Source organism: Cloeon dipterum, chromosome 2 (genome assembly GCF_949628265.1).
Source record: "Cloeon dipterum chromosome 2, ieCloDipt1.1, whole genome shotgun sequence".
Taxonomy (NCBI): Eukaryota; Metazoa; Arthropoda; class Insecta; order Ephemeroptera; family Baetidae; genus Cloeon; species Cloeon dipterum.
This window is the reverse complement of record NC_088787.1, coordinates 21772079-21794098: the sequence shown is the minus strand read 5'-3', so window position 1 is coordinate 21794098 and position 22020 is coordinate 21772079. Positions and strand designations below refer to the sequence as shown.

Here is a 22020-nt window from a genome sequence, read left to right as displayed (position 1 = left end):
ATGAAAAAAATTTTAATCTTCTAATTATACACATGTGTTTTTACATCGATGATAAGATATCTTATAGTGCACTGAACAATACACAATAAATACAAATAAACAGACACTAAAATGTTCACTACAAATTGAATAATTTAAATAAAAAATAAATTATGGAGATGAAGGCACGTGCGGATGAATGAGTTTACTCTTCGAGTGTTGAAGTTTCAGAGTGAAACTAAACTTAAATTTTGTTTAAGTACATTGCGGAGTGTAAAGGGTTCCGTAGCCTGGTTTCAAAGGTTCCAAACCTAATTCGGGGGCATATTCGCGCACAACGTTGTACTTGCTGTGAAGCAGAAAACAAAGTTTAGACACAATAAAATAATTACGAGAAGTTTGCAATAATCTCACCAATGGTTTGCGCAAAGGCTGAGCGAGTTAACCATGCCGCCGCCGCTGATCGAACGTTCAATGTTTTTGACTTTCTGCGAGGCGGAAAGGTCTTCGTAATAACTCCTCTGCCTGCGGTTGGTGACCATATAGATGATCAATGCGATAGCCTGTTGAAAAGGGAAATTATTAATTAAAATTTAAAAATCAGCCTGCTAGTATTACCACTAAGACGTTGAGGCACATGACGACCACCGAGCCGCTGCGGAAGCCGACGTGATCGAGCAGAATGCCACCGACCAAGGGCCCGACGAAGGAGCCGAACGCGAAGGTGGACGCCCACAGTCCACAGATCATTCCGTGAGTTTCCTCGCTGTCAGGGCAGCCGTGTTTACTGTTAATTAAGAAATTAATCGGATGAAATCAAATTATTTTAAATATTGGCTTACAATGCCTCCTGCAAAGCGTCTGAAAAGGTGGAGACCAGTTGAGCGGCCATGCCCATGCCGTGCAGAACCTGTGCCACCGCGCAGACCCACAACCTCCTGCATAGAAGAACAAAACCTATAAAAAGTTTATCAATAAAAGCTTTGGGGAAACTTACGTTTCGAACGGAAGAAATGGTGCTGGTCCGAGAAGCATGAACCCGGCGACGTTTAGCAGGCAACCATAGACGGTGATGATTTTCGGTTGAAAGTAATTGTCGCAGAGCCAGCCAAAGAAGGGCGACGTGACCGCGTATAAAGCGCCGTTGATTACGAAGAACACGCCCAGCGTAATCGCACTCAAATCAAACTGAGAGCAGAATCAGTTTAAAAATTAAAACCTTGAAATAATTGGAATTCTTACCTGGCGCAGATGAGGTTCCAAAGTTGCCTGCGTGAATCCCAAGCCGAAAGCCGTGACAGTGATGCTGAAGACGTCGACCGAAATCGCTGGCACTTTGAGCACTTCAATCAAGCTTACTGGTGAATTTATTTTATTATTTCAAGATCATTTTTTTAATCATTGAACTTGCTTGATTTCACTCCTTTGGTTTCGACTTTGCTGGCTTGCGGGAGGACGCAGAAGGCCACGAAGCCTGCAATATAGAGGATCAAGCCCATCACAACGAAAGGGGTCGTGTAGCCACCGATGTCGTACAGAGCGCCGCCCACCGTCGGTCCGGCGATCATCCCGATGCCAAAGCACATTTCAAGAGAGGCCTGCGGTTGGAAAAAGACAGATTTGATTTTTTTATTTAATTTCGGTACTCACGAAGGTAGTAGCCACTCTGCCAGGGAACTCCTGAGCGATGATGGCAAAGGAGGAAGTCAAGAAGGCTGCATTTCCCATCGCCTCGATCATGCGTACAACTAAGCAAGCCGAGATAAAATTGTAACGTCCTTCAACCCTGTTCAGAAGTCTGAGAAAGTTTGTTTTAGTATTTTTAACGGGGTAATTCTCCGGTTTAGCTTACCCAAAAATGATGGAACTGGTGGCAACAGTCAATATGCCTATTTTGTAGATGCGGCGGGCTCCAAGCACGCTCATCTGCGAGGTAAAATCGGCAACAGGGATTTAATCAAAATACGTTTTGCAGAAAAACCTTTACTTACATATTTGCCCAAAAAGGGGCTAACGATGAACACGATTAGCTCGAAAACGGCGAAGACCGCTCCATATTCTGTTGCCGTTGCCCCTTTACTCTCCGCCTTTGAAAAAATTAAGCATTTTTAAATGAAGTTTTTAATTCAATTTATGGAAGGAGAAGACAATTCATTTTCTTCTATTATTCCTCAAAAGAGATTTTGTTTGTGAAATATATTGAGTGCGCCGGCTATAACTAAAAGGTATTTCTTTCAAGCACAAAATAATCCCCGTTGTGAGTTGTGCAACCGCACGGCTAGTGAGCGCCGCATGAATTTGACCCCTTGATGCTCTTTAAATTTTGTTTCTTACTCAACTCTAAAAGTCAAACATGAGTTAAATTCGAAATCAATTATACTACACATACCATTGTCCTATTAATTCCAACAATTTTTTTCAATTTCATAAACATGTGCCAAATAGATTGGTTGTTCAAGTTGGAATTAAAAGACAAAAAACTAAAAATATCAATAATTTTTTCTAGTCAGACACAGTAAAAGTAAAAATTCACTCACCTCCTTTGGATAGAAAGGCGCCTGCAGCGACACGCAGATCGCGTTACAAAAATTTGCAAACCCGAAGACGCCCAACGTTAGTTTTTGTGCTCTCGTGAACTTGGCCATGGTTAAACGAGATTAGCCGGTACTTCGGTGGAGCGAGGGGTGAATCGGCCGGCCTTGGAGCTCCGTGCGATCTGGGATCGAGCAGGAAAAGCCCCGAGCCGCCACCTCGCTTTACCTTGTCCTCGACTAGCTTTAAGCGCTTCTCTTCGAATACGGCCTGAAATATATATAGGCGTATCGATATAGTGTGAAGTAATTTCCACCCCTCCTCCCTGTCTCATAGGCGAGGATTCAAGAAATTCTGAATAGATCCGGAAATATCGAGAGTTTATTCAACTATATTTGGTCAACTTTGTCTCTGTCCAAATACAATCCTGTATATGAAAATTGATTTTTCAGTCCTCCTTCCATTTTATAGCTTTGTACAGAATGTCCAAGTTTTTGGTTGCACATGGGTTGATTCGAAGTAATTTTTTTACCTGAATTTTGGATAAAACTGCAGTCTTTTCTGTAGAAGAAAGCACCGGCTATTTTGATATTTCTGCCTTTTTTCAAAAATTTGTTTTATTCTTAAATCACGCATTTCGAAATATTTTACATTGAATTAAATTACTGCAACAATTCCCTATTGACGCATCAAGCTAATGAAGTTATGAAAATGGAAAACAGGTGCGTCGCGAAAATAAGAATTCCTGTAATAACTAAATGCTGCTGTTTATTATTTAATATTTTGAAAAAAAAAACTCACCAAAAAGGTAAAAAAACTTTCTATTAAATTATATAATGACGTTTGTTGGTGGTATACGCAGTTTTGACAAATAATGTCTCCAAAAAAGTATTCTATTTTCTACAACAATTTATGAAATTATAAAAATGAAGTTTAATCATTTTTATTTATCTCAAAAAAAATAAAAACTATTTAATTTGGGCAAACAAAAATATTTTTAAATGTTTTAGAAAAAATTGTATGCTAGCAGTAAATAAATTTCTGGGATCATGATTCCATTTAAAACAAAAAATATTCCGAATTAGCACGTAATTTATTACTAAATAGCTCTGCAAAAGCAAAAATCTTATCATCTATAAAACCCCCTAAATCAGCTTCAAAATCGGTCCTAAATAACACGGTGTGCGGCTGTTTTGATCTGTTTCTACACATAATACTAATGATTGCTTCTCTCAGCATTATGTCTATATGTTGCAAGTGCCATGCGGGTGAGTTTCCAGTTGGTTCTCTTAAAAAGCCTTTGAATCATCTGTTGAAATGCATTTGAAAACTTTAACTTTGTTTCATTTCCTCGCATTAGCTATTTACTTCAAACTGTAATTTTTGCGAAGGGATGTTTCCTGGCCTCACGTGAAATCAGATTTCAGATGTCAGTTTTTAATAATTATATCTGTACACGGTTACCAGAAATGAGTTCTCTTAAGCAATTGATATAGGTGTGACACACTTGGTGCAGTCCAAAATCAAATAAACAGGGGTGCTTTGGAGGCTACCCTATGGAAAGACAACGACATTGCTACAATTTATAATAAAACTCCGCTAATTACAAGCAATTAATATGCTTAGAGATACGCAGACTCGTAGCAAAATTCTAAAACCTGTTTTTGCATTCCTTAGAGCAGGTTAATTTGCGCGCAGAGTAAGCAAGGCAACGTGCAGCCTTCGCGAAATGCAGTGCTAAAAGCTCTCTTCTCGTCAAAACAAGGCAAAGCAAATGGCATTGGCATAATGGATGAGAAAGTAACGCCTTCGATAATGTATAATTTATCAAAGCGAGTAACGTGTCAATGATATAATTCCTTTCCTGCCATCTCGCCAATTCTAGAAAAATAAAAATAAAACGTTTTGCTACAAACTATACTGTTTTTATTTATTTCTTTCTTTCTCTCGATGCATACAGTTAATCACAGGAGGAACAATAAAATTATTTCATGTGCAGTCGTGCGCTGAGTGAGGTATGTGGGCCAGGGCGGTGTTAACGCCGCCCTGTTCACGGGGCAGTCTCGGGCAGCAGCTGCTCAAGGGGGTAAAGGTCGAACACCTGACGCACGATGCCGTGCACCACCTCGGCGATCGTGTCCTCCAGCACGGGCTTGATTTCGCGCACAATGTCGCGCCAGTTCTCGTTGAAGAAGCGGTTGGTAGTTTCACCTGAATAACAACACAGTATAAGCCAAGATCCGCAGACAGGTTCTCATGTGTTTGCTACGCAAATCGTAAAAATAGAAACACGTACGCTTCTTGAAAAATGAGAAGAAATTAAATTGATCACCTTGAGAATGATAATCTTTATGAACTGTTTAAATGAAAATTGCATTTTGCGACGTAGAGTTTCAAGACTTGACACGGAAAAATTTGGAGAGTAGTTGGGCAAATTGGCAGGGGTTTAATCCTGAAGATTGTAATATCGTCAGTTAAACCCATGAAACTGATTTCTCTAAATAGCATCATCTCATTTTTAGCAGGTCGAGACGTCAGGTTTCTTCAGAAAACTTATAGTTACATACCGAGTTGCTTGTTGCCGTTGAACAGGTTGTCAAAGTGCATGGAGGCGCCACCGATTTCCAGCTTGACGGTGCGGTCCTTGAGGGACACGTAGGTCAGGTTTTTGCGTTTCTCCTCGTTTCCGCTGAGGACGATGTGTGCCGCGACGCTAGCTGCAAATGACACACAATTTGGTTTAAAGAAAATGCAGCACTGGTCGTGCGGAATAACTCACTAAAGTTGCCATCGCTGTAGCCGCTGCCTTGGACCGGCACGACCAGGATCCTGCCGTCCACCTCGTAGTCGGACTGGATGCGCAGCTTGGGGAAGAACAGGTCCAGGGTGACGACCAGGTTTTTAAGGTCAACTTCCACACCCCTGACCACCACTTCCCTGGCGCCGGAGGTCTTCAGGTTGTTGAACTCGGACTTGAAACTAACCGGGCCCTCGCCCTGCGTCAGGCTGACCTTGGGGATCATCAGTGGGTCGTAGGGCGGGATGCGGAACTCAGGGATGCCCTTGGCCAGGTACGGCCGCAGTTTGTCCACAGAATCCACTAGGCACCTGTTCAACTGTGGGTCATTCCTGCTGCAGATCTTCACATACGAAGCTGAAAAATTATTAAAATTCAATTTAAAATATTTAATTCTATTTTGAGACAAAAATCTTATTATAAATAAAATGAATCAACTAAATAAGGTATTAAGAAATAAATGTTACTCACGAATCGTCCTGGCAGCAGAAACAGCCAGCAAACACGCGAGCGCGACCAAAGCGAACTGCAGCTTCATCTCTGCTCTGTGCTTAGTTGTTCACACGCACACGTGCTTCACGCAAAAATACTGAGCGATTCAGCCGAGACCTTTCTTACTTTTATAAGCCCCCCGCCCTGCTGGGGGCAGGAAGAAGTCATAATACGCACTCGCAAAGGTCATCATACAAGTCCATCGCGGGGCTGGCTGCTTCGTTCAGCCGAGAAAATAATTCTCATTATTCTCATCAGACGTACAAGCCTGCTGATGCAATCAATATTTGCTAAAGCGCACGGACACACCCTTCGTTGGGACAACATTTTATTATTTTAGACTAAAGCCGCATGACAATTTATTTTTTTTTTAATTTCCCAAGGTCAAAATTTAATTTCAAAGAAATTGGAATTGACAATTAACTAATCAGAAAAGACGTTATACATAAAAATTATTTAAGCTACCAAAGACACCAGAAATAAGGAAGGAAATATTGACTCTTCCCTGAATTATATAGTTTCGTGTGCAAGCATAATTACGCAAGGAAGTTTTTTAAAGAAATAATTACCGCTTGGCTGCGCGTTTAAATTTTATTCACTCGTGGGATGTACACTGTTTATTTCATTAAAAATGCTGCTTTGTCTGCTGGTGGCGTGAGAACCGAATTAAAACTGAATGAAAGACAATAAAATCTAGTTGGTAATTGGCATTGCCTTTATGACACAGTGTTGAATGCGTGTTGCTGCTGTTCGATCGTTTGTCAGTAGCCACTCGCCTTCACCTACATTATGCATCAGGCCGCTGTAAACTTGATCTGCCTTTTATTCATTCACTGCACCACGCATTGCGTGCACTGTGCACTATTATTCTTCAAATTTTTTCACCCGCGACCTTGATGAATTTTCCACCATTACGCTGCAGGCCTACAGCATCTGCAGGAAAAGTACCTAAGGTTTTGTTTTCTTGGTGTTTGTCGATTGTTCTATTTATAGAAAGAGTTGTAAAACGATTGCGTTGGTATAGCAAGCACAATAATTAAAAAAAATATATTACGCAATATTTAATTAAACATAAATGGTTGAAATATTGTAATACTATGTTTCTGCTTTATCTTGATACCATGCGAATTTTTATTGCCCAAGATTGACAAGATAATTAGTACTATCAAGAAATCGTAAGGAATCTGTTTTTTTAATTTTCAAGTATTACTAGCTATATATTAGAACATCCATCACTTTCGGGTATAATATCTCAGAAATTCCTTAAGTAGCAGTACACTTTTATTTTCGAAGCCCGTGTTTCTCACGGCTCAATGCACCAAACATTTTCCTTTTTGTTCAGATTGACCAACTGTGAGTAGGCCTGAAAATTTTCATCACGTCGTAAAACAAATCAACCAGATCTGCGAGATACTTTTTGCCTTTTCTTCAAGGTTTTCAGCGAAGCAATATCCTGGCTCTTTGTTCCCACGCGAATTGCGCATTTTCGTAAATTCACGAGCAAATAAATAAAACAGACACAATCAAGGGTCAACAGGTTTGCAAGTGGAGGAAGCAAATGCAGGATCTGCTGCTAACAGCAGACTTAACCTTCGTGTGCGATAATAAGAAGCTGAAGAGCACAGCGGAGGATCTCGCACTCTCTCGTCAAGCAGGAAATCAACCACTTCCCTCTATTATATTCCAATTTGAACTTGTGCAAAAGAGTAGAGTAATTTTTGTTTGTAATTGCTTCCGTGTTTTTTTTTAATTTTTCTCCGATTTTAACTCTTGATTGCTGAGCAATTTTTTAAAACATGATACTCTTGTTCGCAAAATACCAAATTTCAAAACAATTTTTAATGCTAGAAAAACGCCATATTATAGCATGGAAAATGACGCAAAAAAGGTTTTCGGCGTTTGTTGCAAACAAATTCAAAATTATAAGGCTTAAAAACGAATTTATTTTTCATAGTAACATCACGTGCGCAGTCTCTAATCTGCAAAAAATGCATTCCGATGGGGAAATATACAAGTGAAAAAAATTAAATTAAAAATATCTCGCTGCTTATTCAGGGACGAGATCGTCATATGGCACCGATTGGAGAACTCGGTTGGCGATGCCGGTGAACAGTTCATTGACCGTGTCCTCGATGATGGGCTTGATCAGCTCCAAAACTTGATCCTTGTTGCCGTTGATGAATTGCGTGCTGGCCGAGGCTGAAAAAAAATAGATAAGATAACAGGCCAAGTTCACTGCCACCAACAAAAAATTCGCTTCCGGCAGTACTAAAAATGAAAAAAAAAATGAAAAAATCTTACTGATGGCGGTTTGCTTCTGCGCCTGGCCGCTTGGCGTCAGGAATTTGAGTTTTGAGTCGCCGACTTTGACGTCCGACTTGAAGTTGTCGATCATCAGGTACTTTTTATTCTTTCTCTCGGTGAATTTTCCAGTCACTTGCAAGTCAGCCGTAACTTGCTCTGCAGATGGAAATTTTTTTAATTGTAAGTGAAACAAGCCGGGAATCCTGCCAGAACTCACTGAAGGTTCCCTCGAGAACGCCTTTGCCCGTCAAGGGCACCACAAGGAGCCTGCCGTTCACGTCATAGTCGGTCACCACCTGCAGCTCTGGCAGGGTGATTTTCGCTTTCAAGCCCAGACCGTCAAAGTTCGTTCTTGGAAAACAAAAAGTAAATAATTTAATTTTCATGTAATAATTTGGTAAAATTATTTCAAATAACATCAATAATAGATTTAAATTACTCACTTGTTAAAGTAATTGCAATAAAATTAAATACAATTTAACTCTTTCATTGAAACTTTTCTAGCAATTTCGAAGAGAGAAAATAACAACTTGTAGACAAATACTTGATAAGTCTACTAGAAAAAATAATTTAGTTGTTTCATTTTGGATACTTCGTTTTTGCATAGAAATCATTATACTCATATTCACTTTAAATCATTGATGATGAATTTGCTGCCACCAGCAACCTTGAGGTTTTCCAGGGTAGCGCTGACTTCCAGGGCTTCATTGTTTCTGTCGATGTGCAGCGCAGGGATGACCAGAGGTTCGTATCCAGGCACCTGCAGTTGGGGGATTCCTGCAATTATTCCAGAGGGTTATACCCATTTTTGTGTACACAAAATAAATAATCACACCTCTTCCAAGTCGCGTCCTCAGCGATTCGATCGAACTGATCATGCATGCATCGAATTTCGGGTCACTCCTGTGGCATTTCTGGATGTAGTCAGCTGCAATAAAAAGAGAAATCCGGTTTAGCTAGAAACGCGCTGCATTACACATGCATATAATTGTTTTAATCGTGCTAACAGCATAATAACAGCCTGTGAGCAACACCGTTTAAAACGAGAAGGGAGCGCGTGAGAGAGCCAATTGTGACCTAATAACAATTAATAAAATCTCGGTGTAGACGGCGCCTGCCGCGAGCGTCGGGTTTGTTTGGGAGAACAGAAGAAGACAGCACAGCGGATTCACTGCTGCTTGTTTTGATCGGCAATGCCAAAAGTAAAAGTGTCGTGTCGCGCACATGGCTAACCACTTTTACTTTCTTATACACGCCACTCCGACCGAAATTGCTTCGTTTTTGTTGCACATTTTGCAATATTAACACGTCAGCTTGAATATTAACAGAACTATGTAAACAAAACGGGGCTGAAATAATCCAACTCATATTTATTTAAGTTTTTGGGAAAAATTAAATTTTAGCAGGAATTGAGTATCAGGATAGACTATATTTCTTGCAAAATGGATGGGTTACACAGAATTTTTGAGAATATTTTGACTGTTTATTTCAATTTGGAAAAGGATTAGGGTTCAATTAGAAAAAATACATTTTTTTCTAATAAAAATATATCCTAGAGACGTTAAGAAGTAGTCTCCATATAGGGTATTTTTAAGACTTTAAAAGAAAAGTTCCAATTCGAATTATTAACTTCTGTACTTGACAGAAAAATACTAAAAATTGCAAAAAATATGCAATTAAAAATAAAAATCAGTTGACAATTTTTTCACCACATAATTTAAAAGAAATTTGTAATTTTTCCTTTTTTTCTTATCATCTGACAGAAATTTTTGACCTCTATAAATAGCTACGTTTTAAAAGAATTTAAAAACAATTTAAAATAATTTTCTTTTAAAACGCAGCATTTAAGATTGATGCTCAAATCTAAATCAATAGCAAAAATTAGTCAATTAATTGTCAAAGTATCAGTGAGACTCACGTAGTTTTTTCGCTGTGGTCGACGCCGCGACGAGTGCAACGCCCAGCAAAAGGAAAAGCCGCGGCTGCATTTGGACTTGACGAGTGAGCGAGTGCACGCGGATAAAATACGAGAGCACGGGCGACTTGCGGTGCGGCTGAAAGAAAGCTGTGTATAAGCAGAGGCTCGCGACATACCTTCACTTTTATATGCGCGAACCTGCAGCTGGCCCCCCTACTAATTAGCAAAAGAAGCCCCCGTTTGTTCATCAGGAGGGAGTGGATTATTCCATTTTTTTCTACTCAATTATACATATCGCGCAATTGGGATTCCCATCACGCGTGCTTCTCACTGGCCGCCGGCCAGACGTGATCCGTAATCACCGCCGTATTTCATCCCAGCTCCGTCATTATGCGCGTGCACCAAATTTTTATTTGCCAACACATTTGACACGCTTTTCCCGGCAGCTAATGCCTGTGAGCTTTTTCAGGAGCATAAATTGCATACTCTTGATATCATTATGTCTTTTCACAATAGACGCTGCTTTAATCGCATTATATATGAGACTGGTTTTGTAATTCGGCATTGACCCCGCTCGACCAGGTCGAAAAATCTGATGCATGGTTAATTTTTAGGTGAATTTGTCACCGCAGCCTTCATTCCCGCAATAAAAAACATTAATTAAAAAAATATTCAGTACTTTCCGTAAACAAAACGTAGAGTGTTTTATTAATTAACACTATTTAAGTATTTAAAAATTTCTTAATGTCAATAATCTATCCATCCGCTTAACAGCCGCAAAAGTAGAAACGTTTGTGAGGCAACTTTTCAACATTCTTTAATGAAATCAAGCAGAGCCCTGCTGCTCTGTACTGCCAAAAAGTCTTGTTTTGAAAATTCAATATTTTTATTTTAGAAATCTTTTCAAATTTGACCTCTCCTTAACAATAAGTAAAGAAAGCTCAAAACCTTTTAGTCGTGTTGTTCTTGGTTGAAAAATTATTATTTTTCTCTGGAGGATTACAACAATACCTTGAGCTGAGTACCCGTGAGGCAACGAATCGATCAAATACATGGGTCTTTTAATATTTCATTTTTAAAAAACGTTACGAAATTTTTTGTTCATTCCTTGAACTAAGACAACACTAAAGTGGTTGTGTTAAAAGAGAACACTGGTAAAAATGTTTGTTTTCATCAGAGCTAAGCCGGCTCGAACCAGTTGGAATTATTCTCGCTTGCACGCCTCTGCTGAAGTGAAAGACCTTTTGAGAAATGGAGCGGCATCTGTTGGTGCAAAGAGCATAAACTCGCAGAATAGATGCAATTTTTTCGCGCGCGCCCAACATTCAGTTAGTTCCGCTTGAGTGAGCACGGCGCTGCGCTTTTCTGCAGATGAAAGTGGCATTTTTACTTTCCCGGCTGCAGAAACTAAGAGTGGATCTAATAATATCCTGTATGCTTTGCTTGGTCAAGGTGTATTGTGTATTGCTATGATGGACGCATGTAAAGTAATTTTGTAGTTTTCGGCTGCACGAGAGAGGCCGCTTGCCAAAAGATTGCATTTGCTTTGCACATTCAAGGTCGTCAGATGGGAGCCAGCCGTAATTTACATTTTTACTTTTAATGCTAATTATGAATTAATGAAATTATTATTAATTTTTTGCATTAGTGTAGTTTGCTTATTCAATGAGAAGAGCAGCAAGGCCTAAATTTGTATTTGGATATTGACCATCTAAAAAACAACTACTTATGTAGACTTTGAAATCCATCTAGTATTATTTTCTCTGGAGCAAAAACCCAGAGGAGGGTATGTTTTGTTTAACCTTTTTATATTTTATTTGACGAAATTGGCCTTGTACTGGGAGCGGGTCCACATTAAAACACAAAATACACCAGCTTGAAAGAGGGAGAGGGAGAGGGATTGAGAGAGAGAGAGAGAGAGAGAGAGAGAGAGAGAGAGAGAGGCGACACTTCTCCACGCCCTTCTCGCTCATTTTATTACCACTTTTCACTCTTCCTCTCCCTCGCCGAGGGTTGAATATTAAATCGGGGGCGAATGATAAAAATAAATAAATCCTCAAAGAAGCTGAGTCAGCTATTGCTTGTTTATGATTTGCCTAAATTTCATGAATTTAAACAGGGAGGGGTGCTTTTTAAAAAAATCTTGATTTTACTTATTCTTAATTAATAATATTTGCAAAATCGCCAAGATTCAAATACGGCCAAATTTCTTGAATGCCGTGTAGCTGGCAATTCATCAATAATTTTATTGAACTTATCTTTGAAAAATCGCAGCTGAAATATGAACAGAGGTCCTAAGCGATATACTCACTGATATGCTTCTGTTCCCTGCCAGTTGCGGAGTAAATTTAGTAATGACAATGACACTACTGCGGTCGGATGTTCAGGATGGACGGATGTTACGCAGGATTCGTTTGATAAAATAAAATAAAAGCATGAGATGAATCATTTCACACTTCTGACAGTAACTGAACCGCGCAGCGCAAATGGCTCATTAATAATTTAAAGGGTAAAATTATTATTTCAATAAAAGTTGTGAGATATTTTCAATACTTTTATTTAAAAGAATACGAGGAATACGAAAAATAACCCTTTGGCCCTAATTTTTTTAATAACGTATAGCCAAAAATTATATTTAATGATATGAAATTTTAGGTACTCACAAAAATTTTAAAATCAAACATATTTCATCAAGTAATCAAAGCCTTATAATTAATCATTGAGAAAACGTGTCTCAAAATCCGTTTAAATGAACGTAATTTTTAAAGCCTGAATTTTAAACGATGGTGAATATAGGAATTTGGTTTTACATTTTTCACATTTTTGGTGCAAAAATATTAATCTATTCAAATCCGGATGGTTTGAATTGTTGCTAAAATAGCTTAAATGGCTTGATTCGTGCTCATTCAACCGTCCAAGCTACGCCGCTCCTTTTACCTTTTGAAAATTATTTCTTCACGCTTTCACAATATCAATGAGATATTTACTCAAAAAGTTTTATTTTTATACGTGCAAATAAATACATGAAATAGGTTAGTATAATTTACTTATTAGCTTGGATGATCTGAAAATTTTAAAAATATCCATTTAATTTTTTATTTAATTTTTAAATGTAAAAAATATCCTATCACAGTTTTCCTAATCACAAGATATAAAGCTATGAAAGAAAACTGCTTTTAAAAAAATCTGTGCGTTACAATTTCCTGCTGCACATAGAGAACTTTGCCGCCGCAAAAGTCAACTGCGGGAGTTGAAATCTCCACAATCTGCCGGCGTCAGCTGTGAATTAAGCATATAGTGTGGGAGCGCGCGAACGAAAGTGAAACCGGGGCAGGCGCACGCTCACGAGAGCAGACCGCAAGAAGTGCACCTTTAAGGTACAACTCCGGCCGCGGACCCTTTGATGGAGCTGCTGGATGGAAGAAAGTGGCGCCGCATGGTGCAGCAGAATCACTCGGCACGCGCATTGCACCGCACTCTCGTCTAATTTTCGCCATTCGCACACTTGGCTGCCGCGGAGGCTGCGACGACTGATCACCATGCACCACACCAGGGTGAGTCTCTACAATCAGAACCGGCGTCACGCTCGTTGCGATAAATATCTTTCGTCTTAATGATAAGAAATTGCACAATTTTATAATTGGTAGAGATAAATGCCATGAGGAGCATTAATTTACGTCTTAATATCAAGGTTGAGGAGGAGTTCACACGACACGTATCTTTGTTTTGTTATTTTATTTAAACTTAAAAAATAGAAAGGTAATGCTTACTTTTACTGGTCCTAATTTAGCAATTAGAACTGATAAGGAAGACCTTGCCATAAAATTCAGGATAAATTTGTAGATTATTGTCGATAAATTTAAGCACTTTTTGCTCATTAAATGATAAATTCATTCCGAAGGTCATACAAAAAGATAAGATAACTGCATTAAGAAATGTTGGTTTTAGCAGGTTATTAATTGAATGTTGAATTTATTGTTTGAGAAGGCTTTCAAAAATTTTTGCAGTGATTAAAATTAGGCATTTGTAATCAATTTAGATTTTTTTAAATTCCCTCTTAAATTTTAAAAATATTTATTTTATACTTTAAAATGTTATTACCGTGATCTGTCAAATAGAAGGATATTTTTTGAAAATTCTCTTTTTAACAAAATAAAAAAAATCCATTTTGGAAAATTAAAATAAGATCTGATTTTTTACATAGCTTTATTCAGCGGGTAAATCTAATTAATTTTGTAATATATGCAGAAAAATGTATATTCCGTGACACAATTTCACAAATTGAGAGGAAAAATCGCATTGCATGATGTGTCTTCGTGCAGCGACATGTGTCCATAATCGAGATTTGCAGGCGGATAACAAACTACTCATAAGCAACGTGACTGAAATCTCGAATTCCATCCATTTGATCTGCCGTGTGCGGTTTTTAAACACAGCTCATGTGAATCAAAACACAATTGCGTTGTCAAGGCTGAACCTTACTGCAGTGCTAATTAATTGCTTGCCACACAATGTGCGTATAGCTCAGCAACTATCAGTTTATCTTGTACACAAATATTTATATCTTTTCTTTACAGGGTTGTAAGTTCCTGCTTTTCGCCGCTGCCGGCCTGCTTCTAATCAAGAGAGGTAGCTCCCAAAGCGGGCTAGGTAATACTTTCGTTCCTTTTTAAGACACGGCTTCCTTATTTTCATGTATCTCCAAATATGTCTAAATGTCTCTTTAGTAAGTGTTACTCAACTTGATAATTTAATTTAACAATAGTAATTTTTTCCAGTCGAGAGATTACGCCAGTGCAATCCATTCAGCGAAGGCTTCGATGAATGCATGGTTCAAGTGCTGAACACGCTCAACTATTTGTTTCCTTCTGGTAAGCTAATGGGATTTGCATTATGCAAGCGCGCGAGAGGAAAGTAGAAAAAACACACGTCAGATTGGCGATCGCGTGCATGATCGTCATTAATGAATAGCTTTCATCCGTAATACGTCGATTTCATGCGTGATTTTTTTATTTATGTGGAACAAACAAAACCGCAAATTTCCTGGATTTAGATTATTATTTTTGCATCGTGGGTACGGAAAATCTCATTACTTTCACTAGCATAGTCGGTATTAAAAGAGGCATTGTTGCCCAGGCCTTGAGTTGACTGAGCGGAATGACCAGCAAAACTGCCAGCGTATCTCGGCTCGAGTGAGGCACTTGTCATACTTTCTTTCCTCACTCTCACAATCAAATTAGCCAACTTTTTCTTGACACAAACGAGGCTTATGTGGAGATTATTAAATATTTGCGTTCATCAGAGGATGACATAACTTAACTAGTCTCACTGGTGCCTATGCAGCCGGCGGATTTGCAGAGCCGAGCGTGTTGCATCCTTCGCGTCAACAGGCGCTTTCGTGTGTCCTTTCTAAAATTATTTTCTCAGCTCAAAGAAACACTTGAGTCACGTCCTGGTTTAATTTTAAGCATTTATAGTGCGTTTGGAAACTTTTTATTTAAAATTTATTTGTTTTAATTAAAATTGAAATATGCAGCCTCCTCGTATTATTCAGTATTTGTACAGAAATTTCCTGCTCAACTATAGTTTTGGTTTCTTGTTGTAGACCTGATTCAAGAGTAGAGTTTGATACAATTATTACTTTTTTAAGACAACGTCTTGTATTTACTTCTTACTTTATGCCAGAATTTAATACTGTTCAATTTGACACAATTACAGATATCTGAAAAAATAATCCAAGAAAAAAGAAATGGTATTTCAAACTAGTGCACCCTGAAAAATAAAACACAAAACCGTTCCGGCGTGTGCGTTGCCGCTAACTAGACACCTTCAGATAGACCTCCCAGTAAAAAATGCCACAGCAAGATAAAGTGTGAAAAAGCCAACTCACGGTAAGGGGCAAGCAAGAGCTAAAAACCATTTGGAACTGGGAACGGAGGGACATATATATGCAAAGTCGTTTTTCATTTTAATTTGTTTCCGCCCCCAGAATAAGGAAGAAAAATACAGCTCTGATTTGAATTTTTCTCGAAGTGTGTAAAATCGAATTTTCATTCATCAACACTCTATCAATTATACTACTATGATTTGAAGTCAAGGGAGGAATAATATTCATGCTGTGTGGTTTTTTTTAATTTTTAATTTATGTTCATCGAAAATTATTTTATGGAAATTTTCGAACAAATTCTAAAATTTGTAACTGCGTGGTATTAAGACCAAAACAAGAGGCCGAAACTAGTTGAGCAGAAATTATTTGCAGAAATATGGAAAAATAAACCTCCCACTGTACAATGAACAAGCTACATCTAATTTCAAATGAATAATTCGGTGTGGCCCCCGTAACCTTCGAAAAAGGGTTGGGTTTTGATTTTTGCATCAATTGTTGAGCGGTTTTTAAACGCTCAACTTTTTGTTTTATTTTGAGAAGTTGCTGGGAAAGGCGCTGCCTCGGCATTTTTTTTTAAGAAGAATATTTATTTTTAATCTTTGGAAGTCCAGCCAATTCCGAAGAATTAACGGCTTGTGCTTATACATATAGCTGCAGAAGGCAGCATAATTAATACAGTCATGTACACATAATCATGAAATTAATGCAGTATATTATGGTCGATAAAAGTTCGAATCAATTGTTTATAAGGCACTTTTTGATTTTTCACTTAACATTACTTTTGTCTCTCAGATTTTTTAACTCACTCGGTAACATTATCAGGGTTTGCATTTTTGTCTCTCTGGCTATTCCATACATGGAAAAAACTCAGCAAAGAAATGTTCTGTTTTTTCCACAAAATTCTTGTTTATTATTTTTAATTACAAGAAATTTCCAGGGCGCTATGCCAGTACGATACGCTCCAGCTTTCATAGGCATCCAGCTCAATTAAGTTTTTGCTTGATGAATGAAAAAATCAAAGCTGTGTTGTTCGTTCCTTCCCGTCCATGGGCTATGAGGATAATTGGTCGACCACTCGTATTGAAAAATTGAAAAATACGAGTGGTCGACTGTCCCACACAAGGGTCATACGGTAATTTGCTCTATGGGTGGCATTTACTCGTGTTCTGCTATTTCCGAAAATCATCATTTCAAAATGCCAACCCTCGCTTTCATCTGTTAACACCATAAACGTTCCTGAGAAGTAAATGAATATAGCAAGACTTCTTCCTCGTTGATTGCAGAGTTATTTAATTAAACTGGACCAGTTTCGGTGAATCCGCCCTATTCATGAGATAAAATACACATCTATAGAATATAACAACACTAAAGTCGTTATTATTAAATTCTAACTATAGGTCGCAACCTCTCACCTCGTGGTAGACCTATTTCGTTTGCAGATCAGGCGTGGGAGTCTATTTCACACTCTTCTCCTTTTTGCTGCACTCTGCACGCACTATTTTACACTCGTTGTACGCACTGCGCAATTTATTAAAAAAAATTATATATATGGAATATGGGAATCCCAAATATTATTCAAATTACCACATCTCGTTATAAGAATATGCAATAATACAAAAACGTTGGGTCAAAAAATAAAAATAAGCCTAGCAAAACTCACTATTTCACGCATATGCAACAGCCAACTCCACTAGTTAGTATAATAAGATAATTTAATTTAGTAGAGTTTGATTAAATAACTCTGAAATCAACAAGGATGAAGCCTTTTTATTCATTTCCCTCTTAAGAATCATGAACGTTTGCTGTCATTGGGGTTTTTAGGGGTTAAAATATGACTAAAATCTGAATTGATACAAAAATTTATGAGTCAAGAAAAAAAAGACATAAAATTAGAATATTTGAAAAATTATTATAAATTGAAAACATTAGCCACTGAAATTGGAATATAAATATTCAAATATATTCGACTAACGCCAAAATTCTCCTGTTTCGACAAGACTAGCAATCTTAATTGATTCCTGTAGCCCTGAAAGATGCGAAACAAGTTCTTTCGTTTAATTTTTTTATTAACCACATGTTAAAAAAGCTCAGTATTTGTTTAATTCAGTTGGCATTCAATTTGTACGAGATGAATCAATCGGTAGACCGCTATCAGTACTCCAAAAACCTTTTATTCACTAAGGGTTAACTTATTCTTACTGTTGAGCCAGAAAAAAACAATTTTTTTTGTCATATTAATGTTAGCATCGCAAGTGTTTTCTGATGACTGATGATCCATTTTTTTCCAAATTATTTAGTTTTAGTTTAAATATTAACAAAAAGATGAATACAAATGTTTAAGAGCTTTTATTTCAAGCTTTAAGTTACCTTAAATATTAACTTTTTATTCTCACAATTTGTCAGTACATTCATGTTATAAATCTGCATTGAATTTTCTATTTTCAAAATAAAAAAATACAAAAATCTGTCGAGCGAAAACTTGGTTCAAAATTTTGTGAAAAAGTCCCCAATAAAAACCCATCGATTTTGATCTTTTTTTAACATGTTACAGTATATTATGCTCAATTTTATCGATATCTTAGATAAATCGAATAGAATTAGGTAAATAAATCGGAGCTGTAAAACTCGCTATCAAAATTAAAATTTTGTCCTAGCCGTCCTAGTGATTTTACTGACAATACTAAAAAATAATCGAATCAAAGATATTCATTAATCCCTAACGATAACCTCGCATCTTACTGTTAAAACTCGACAGTGAATTTAATTCATTTCATATTAAAGTTGATAATCCAATTTTATCCTTTTGCGCGGGAAGTATGGAATGATTCCTGGATCAATCAAAATTTACGTTAAAAAATATAATTTTCCTGAATTCTAGGTGTACCTGAGCTTGGCATACCTCCGTTTGACCCATTCTTCGCGAGTGAAGTGGAGACTTCGCGGCAAAACCCTTTATTCAGCTTCAACCTAAAACTAACCAACGTGACCGAGTCAGGTTGGACCAATTCCAACGTAAAGAAATTCACGTGAGTGTAGCATTGAATTAAATAATAATAATAATAATAATTTCCTCCTATTCTACTCTTCCGACTCGGCAGGAGCGATTTGCCGAACAATCGGGTGACCGTGGACCAGTATTGGGATGACAAGCGGCTTTCTGGAGGCTACGTTTTCGACCTCAAAATCCTCGGTGTGTTCAGAATGCACAACGTCGGCAACTGGAACCTCACCCTGCGTACGTAAAAACCAAATTGAAAGAAGCCGCCCTTGGAGTGAAAACGAAATTGAGCACCTACTCCGCGCGCGCGGTGTTCGCACTAAATATTGAGGGGGCGTGCCAAGGTCGTGACCTTTTCCTCGTAGCATTCGTCACGCTCGCAAGCGCGAGGCGCAGATTATGAGCAGCTTTGTTAAACGCCATACCGTATTCAGTAAAATTTGTGTCTGTGTTGTCACGTCAAACCTTTTTTCGTTTTAGATAATCTATAATTTATTTTATTATGCACATTATTCGTCCTGTTTTTACCAAGGCTGTTTTTTCCCGACTAAAACCAGCAAGTATTTATCACATTTTACAGTATGAATGATTAAATCCATTTTTTATATGAAAATTACTCATTTAGGCCAATGAAAAACACACGATGGGCAAATTTTAAAGTGTTTTGCTTCTTAAATGTCAACAAGATTGTGAAAAGAATACTTTAGTTCTGAGAACTCATTTTGTAAACGTTGAATTTATTTAAAATTTAAGGCCCTGTTCAAAGTCAAAAGAAACCTCAGTTTAAAATAATATTCTTAAATTTTTTAGTACTTTTACCTTTCCTCTTGATTTTTTTGCGCTTTTAGTAAGGCCCACAATATAAAATAAATATAATTTGGAAGGATAGCATTTACTTATGATTTTTGACGGTGGAAACTTTTCTTATTGTTAATATTACCAGCTCCTTTTCCTTTTTAATAAATATCAAAATCAGTTGCAAAAATGGCTCAGTTAAAAAAACGAACACAGTTGGACAGTATTTTTGTTAATCCATACTCTTTTGACAAAAGAGTATGGACTCCTGGTTGTGATTCGCCTCTTAACTTCTAATTCTTTTCAGTTGGGTTCAACCAAAAAACCACCCTGAGAAGACCCCCTGGAGAATACGATGAAATCGGTGCTCCCGTGACCAAAGTGACGGTGAACATTCAGGACGTGAATGACCTGAAGCTTCATATTTCCAATCTCTTCCACGGCCGGAGGATTGTCGGTGAGTGCACGTTTGTCCTTCCGTCGAATTGTGATTAATATATTCTAATTTCCGTAGAATACACGCTGGACAACCTGATCAATGCGACCTGGAGGCCTTTCTACCCATTCACCAAGGGGCTGGTCAACGAGTTGGTCGGCAAAGCGTTCACCAAAATTTTCACTCGAGCCTTCCAGAGTGTCCCACTCAATTTAATTTACGGGTACTAAAAATATTTCTGTTGCTTTTTACCTGAAGAGATTTTTACTGGAACAAAAGCTGAAAAGAGGCACGTGATGCACAAAATGCATGTCTGTTATGTAAAACGTGATATGTACCTTTTTCACGAGCAGTTCCTACCGCAGCTCAATTTTTAATAGGTCTTATAAATAAAATAAAAATTTTGTTCGTGAATAAAGAACAATCAAAAAGCATTTCATTTTCTTTTTAATCTGCAACACATTGATGCCGTTCAAAAGCAAGGCCGTAATTCTTTTACCTCGTACGCATTGTTTAGGTAGATCTGCAGTACGTACCCGTCATATTTTCAACGAGCTATTCACTTGACATGATTTTGCAAGTAAGAATCAAGCCTTGTCGTCTCCCCTGCGTGTTTGCTAATCCAAAACAAGGACGACACGCTTTTAGCGATTTTTTCAGCTCTGCGGGCGTTCAAATCTCGCTCACTATCTTCATTTGTATTGTCCCCGCTAGCACATTCTGTGATTATTTGGAATGCCACGCGGTCGCCTTGCTTTTCGAGTTTCGTTTGGTGTGAAGGAGAAGCTAAAGTAAACATGCACAAAAGGAAATAACACACTGCACACAAAAAAGAGATGACGCAACGGAAAATATTCATCTGAAGGCCAATGTCAGCTCCGTGCAGAGGTAACAAAAGGTACCGAGCTTAATTTGCACAAGCTGTGATGCTTTCCATGCTTGGAAATCATTTATAATAAACAGCAAATGCTGATGGAAAAAGTGTAATGGTTATTTCCAGTTTTTTAGCTGGGATTTTTCAGTGACGCGCATCAACTGTACAAGAAAAACAAGTTTTGCGCTCTGGCCACTATCCAAGGCTTTTTATTTTCAATTGTATAACAAGAAACGATATAACAGAGCCGCAAAGTTGTCACCTTCAGAATAGTTTTCAAAAGCGAGCTGAAAGGAGCTGAGGTCAAGAGAGGTCGTATAGAGCTTCGAATTTCGTCTATTCATTTTCTGACTTGCAAAAAAATTGAACACTGATTCCTTTTCATAATTTGATCATTTCGCATTTCTTATGTATAACATAGCGATTGTGTCACCGGTTAATGTTTCTATTTTCTCTTGCAGGCTTAAAATAGCTTCTGCTTACTAGGTCAATTATATTATAAATTCATGGAAATAGGAAAAACTCTCTGAACTGCAGTCGGAATGAATTAAACTGTTACTCTCGGGGAAAATTGAAAATCCAGTTATTTAATTTATTTTGTATTGCTAGACAATATAGTTTCGGCTTCTGCTTAAAGCCTTAAGTCCTTGAGCAACGCATCCGCATTGGAAGCTTTTTGACTGTTTTATATAAGAAACTTATGTTTGAATAATAAAAAATTTAAAAATGAAAGGTAGACAATTGTTTTAAAAAGACGAAGTGAAATTTGACATATTTCTCATTCATTATTTATCTTTTCAAAAGCCTCTCAATAAATTAGTAAGAACATGTATTTTAAAAACTAGAATTCAACAAAATATGTGCAATGAATACCAGCTGGAAGAATGAATACGAAAGAGTTGGTGATTAATAAACACAAAATTTAATTCATTTAACAATATGTTTTCGTCGCTTTTCCTTTCAAGAGGTTTGGCCGTCTGAGTGCTCTCGTAGGTGGCATTGACATCA

At 37.7% G+C, this 22020-nt stretch overlaps 5 protein-coding genes across 5 annotated transcripts; 1 reads left to right on the top strand and 4 right to left on the bottom strand.

The window, feature by feature from the left end:
• Window positions 1-564: 564 nt before the first annotated feature.
• Window positions 565-1344, bottom strand: LOC135937517 (MFS-type transporter SLC18B1-like; the record flags this gene model as incomplete). Its single annotated transcript, XM_065480668.1, has 4 exons — window positions 565-766; window positions 822-917; window positions 977-1167; window positions 1222-1344. Coding segments are annotated over 4 exons (597 nt in total), but the record flags the coding sequence as incomplete, so codon positions are not given.
• Window positions 1345-1347: 3 nt separating this feature from the next.
• Window positions 1348-1740, bottom strand: LOC135938177 (MFS-type transporter SLC18B1-like). The gene is made up of 2 exons (XM_065481752.1): window positions 1630-1740; window positions 1348-1577 (listed from the first exon to the last, which is right to left on the bottom strand). The coding sequence occupies exons 1-2, from the start codon at window positions 1717-1719 to the stop codon at window positions 1374-1376; spliced, it is 294 nt and encodes a 97-aa protein (XP_065337824.1). The 5' UTR covers window positions 1720-1740; the 3' UTR covers window positions 1348-1373.
• A 2674-nt stretch (window positions 1741-4414) lies between these two features.
• On the bottom strand, window positions 4415-5915 carry LOC135938175 (protein takeout-like). The gene is made up of 4 exons (XM_065481751.1): window positions 5780-5915; window positions 5291-5665; window positions 5079-5228; window positions 4415-4722 (listed from the first exon to the last, which is right to left on the bottom strand). The coding sequence occupies exons 1-4, from the start codon at window positions 5844-5846 to the stop codon at window positions 4562-4564; spliced, it is 753 nt and encodes a 250-aa protein (XP_065337823.1). The 5' UTR covers window positions 5847-5915; the 3' UTR covers window positions 4415-4561.
• Window positions 5916-7720: 1805 nt separating this feature from the next.
• On the bottom strand, window positions 7721-10189 carry LOC135938174 (circadian clock-controlled protein daywake-like). The gene is made up of 6 exons (XM_065481750.1): window positions 10023-10189; window positions 8940-9032; window positions 8734-8881; window positions 8322-8455; window positions 8102-8260; window positions 7721-7999 (listed from the first exon to the last, which is right to left on the bottom strand). The coding sequence occupies exons 1-6, from the start codon at window positions 10090-10092 to the stop codon at window positions 7848-7850; spliced, it is 756 nt and encodes a 251-aa protein (XP_065337822.1). The 5' UTR covers window positions 10093-10189; the 3' UTR covers window positions 7721-7847.
• A 3159-nt stretch (window positions 10190-13348) lies between these two features.
• Jhbp16 (Juvenile hormone binding protein 16) lies at window positions 13349-20542 on the top strand. The gene is made up of 7 exons (XM_065481747.1): window positions 13349-13576; window positions 14600-14672; window positions 14801-14893; window positions 18788-18935; window positions 19008-19144; window positions 20010-20159; window positions 20217-20542. The coding sequence occupies exons 1-7, from the start codon at window positions 13439-13441 to the stop codon at window positions 20366-20368; spliced, it is 891 nt and encodes a 296-aa protein (XP_065337819.1). The 5' UTR covers window positions 13349-13438; the 3' UTR covers window positions 20369-20542.
• Window positions 20543-22020: the final 1478 nt, after the last annotated feature.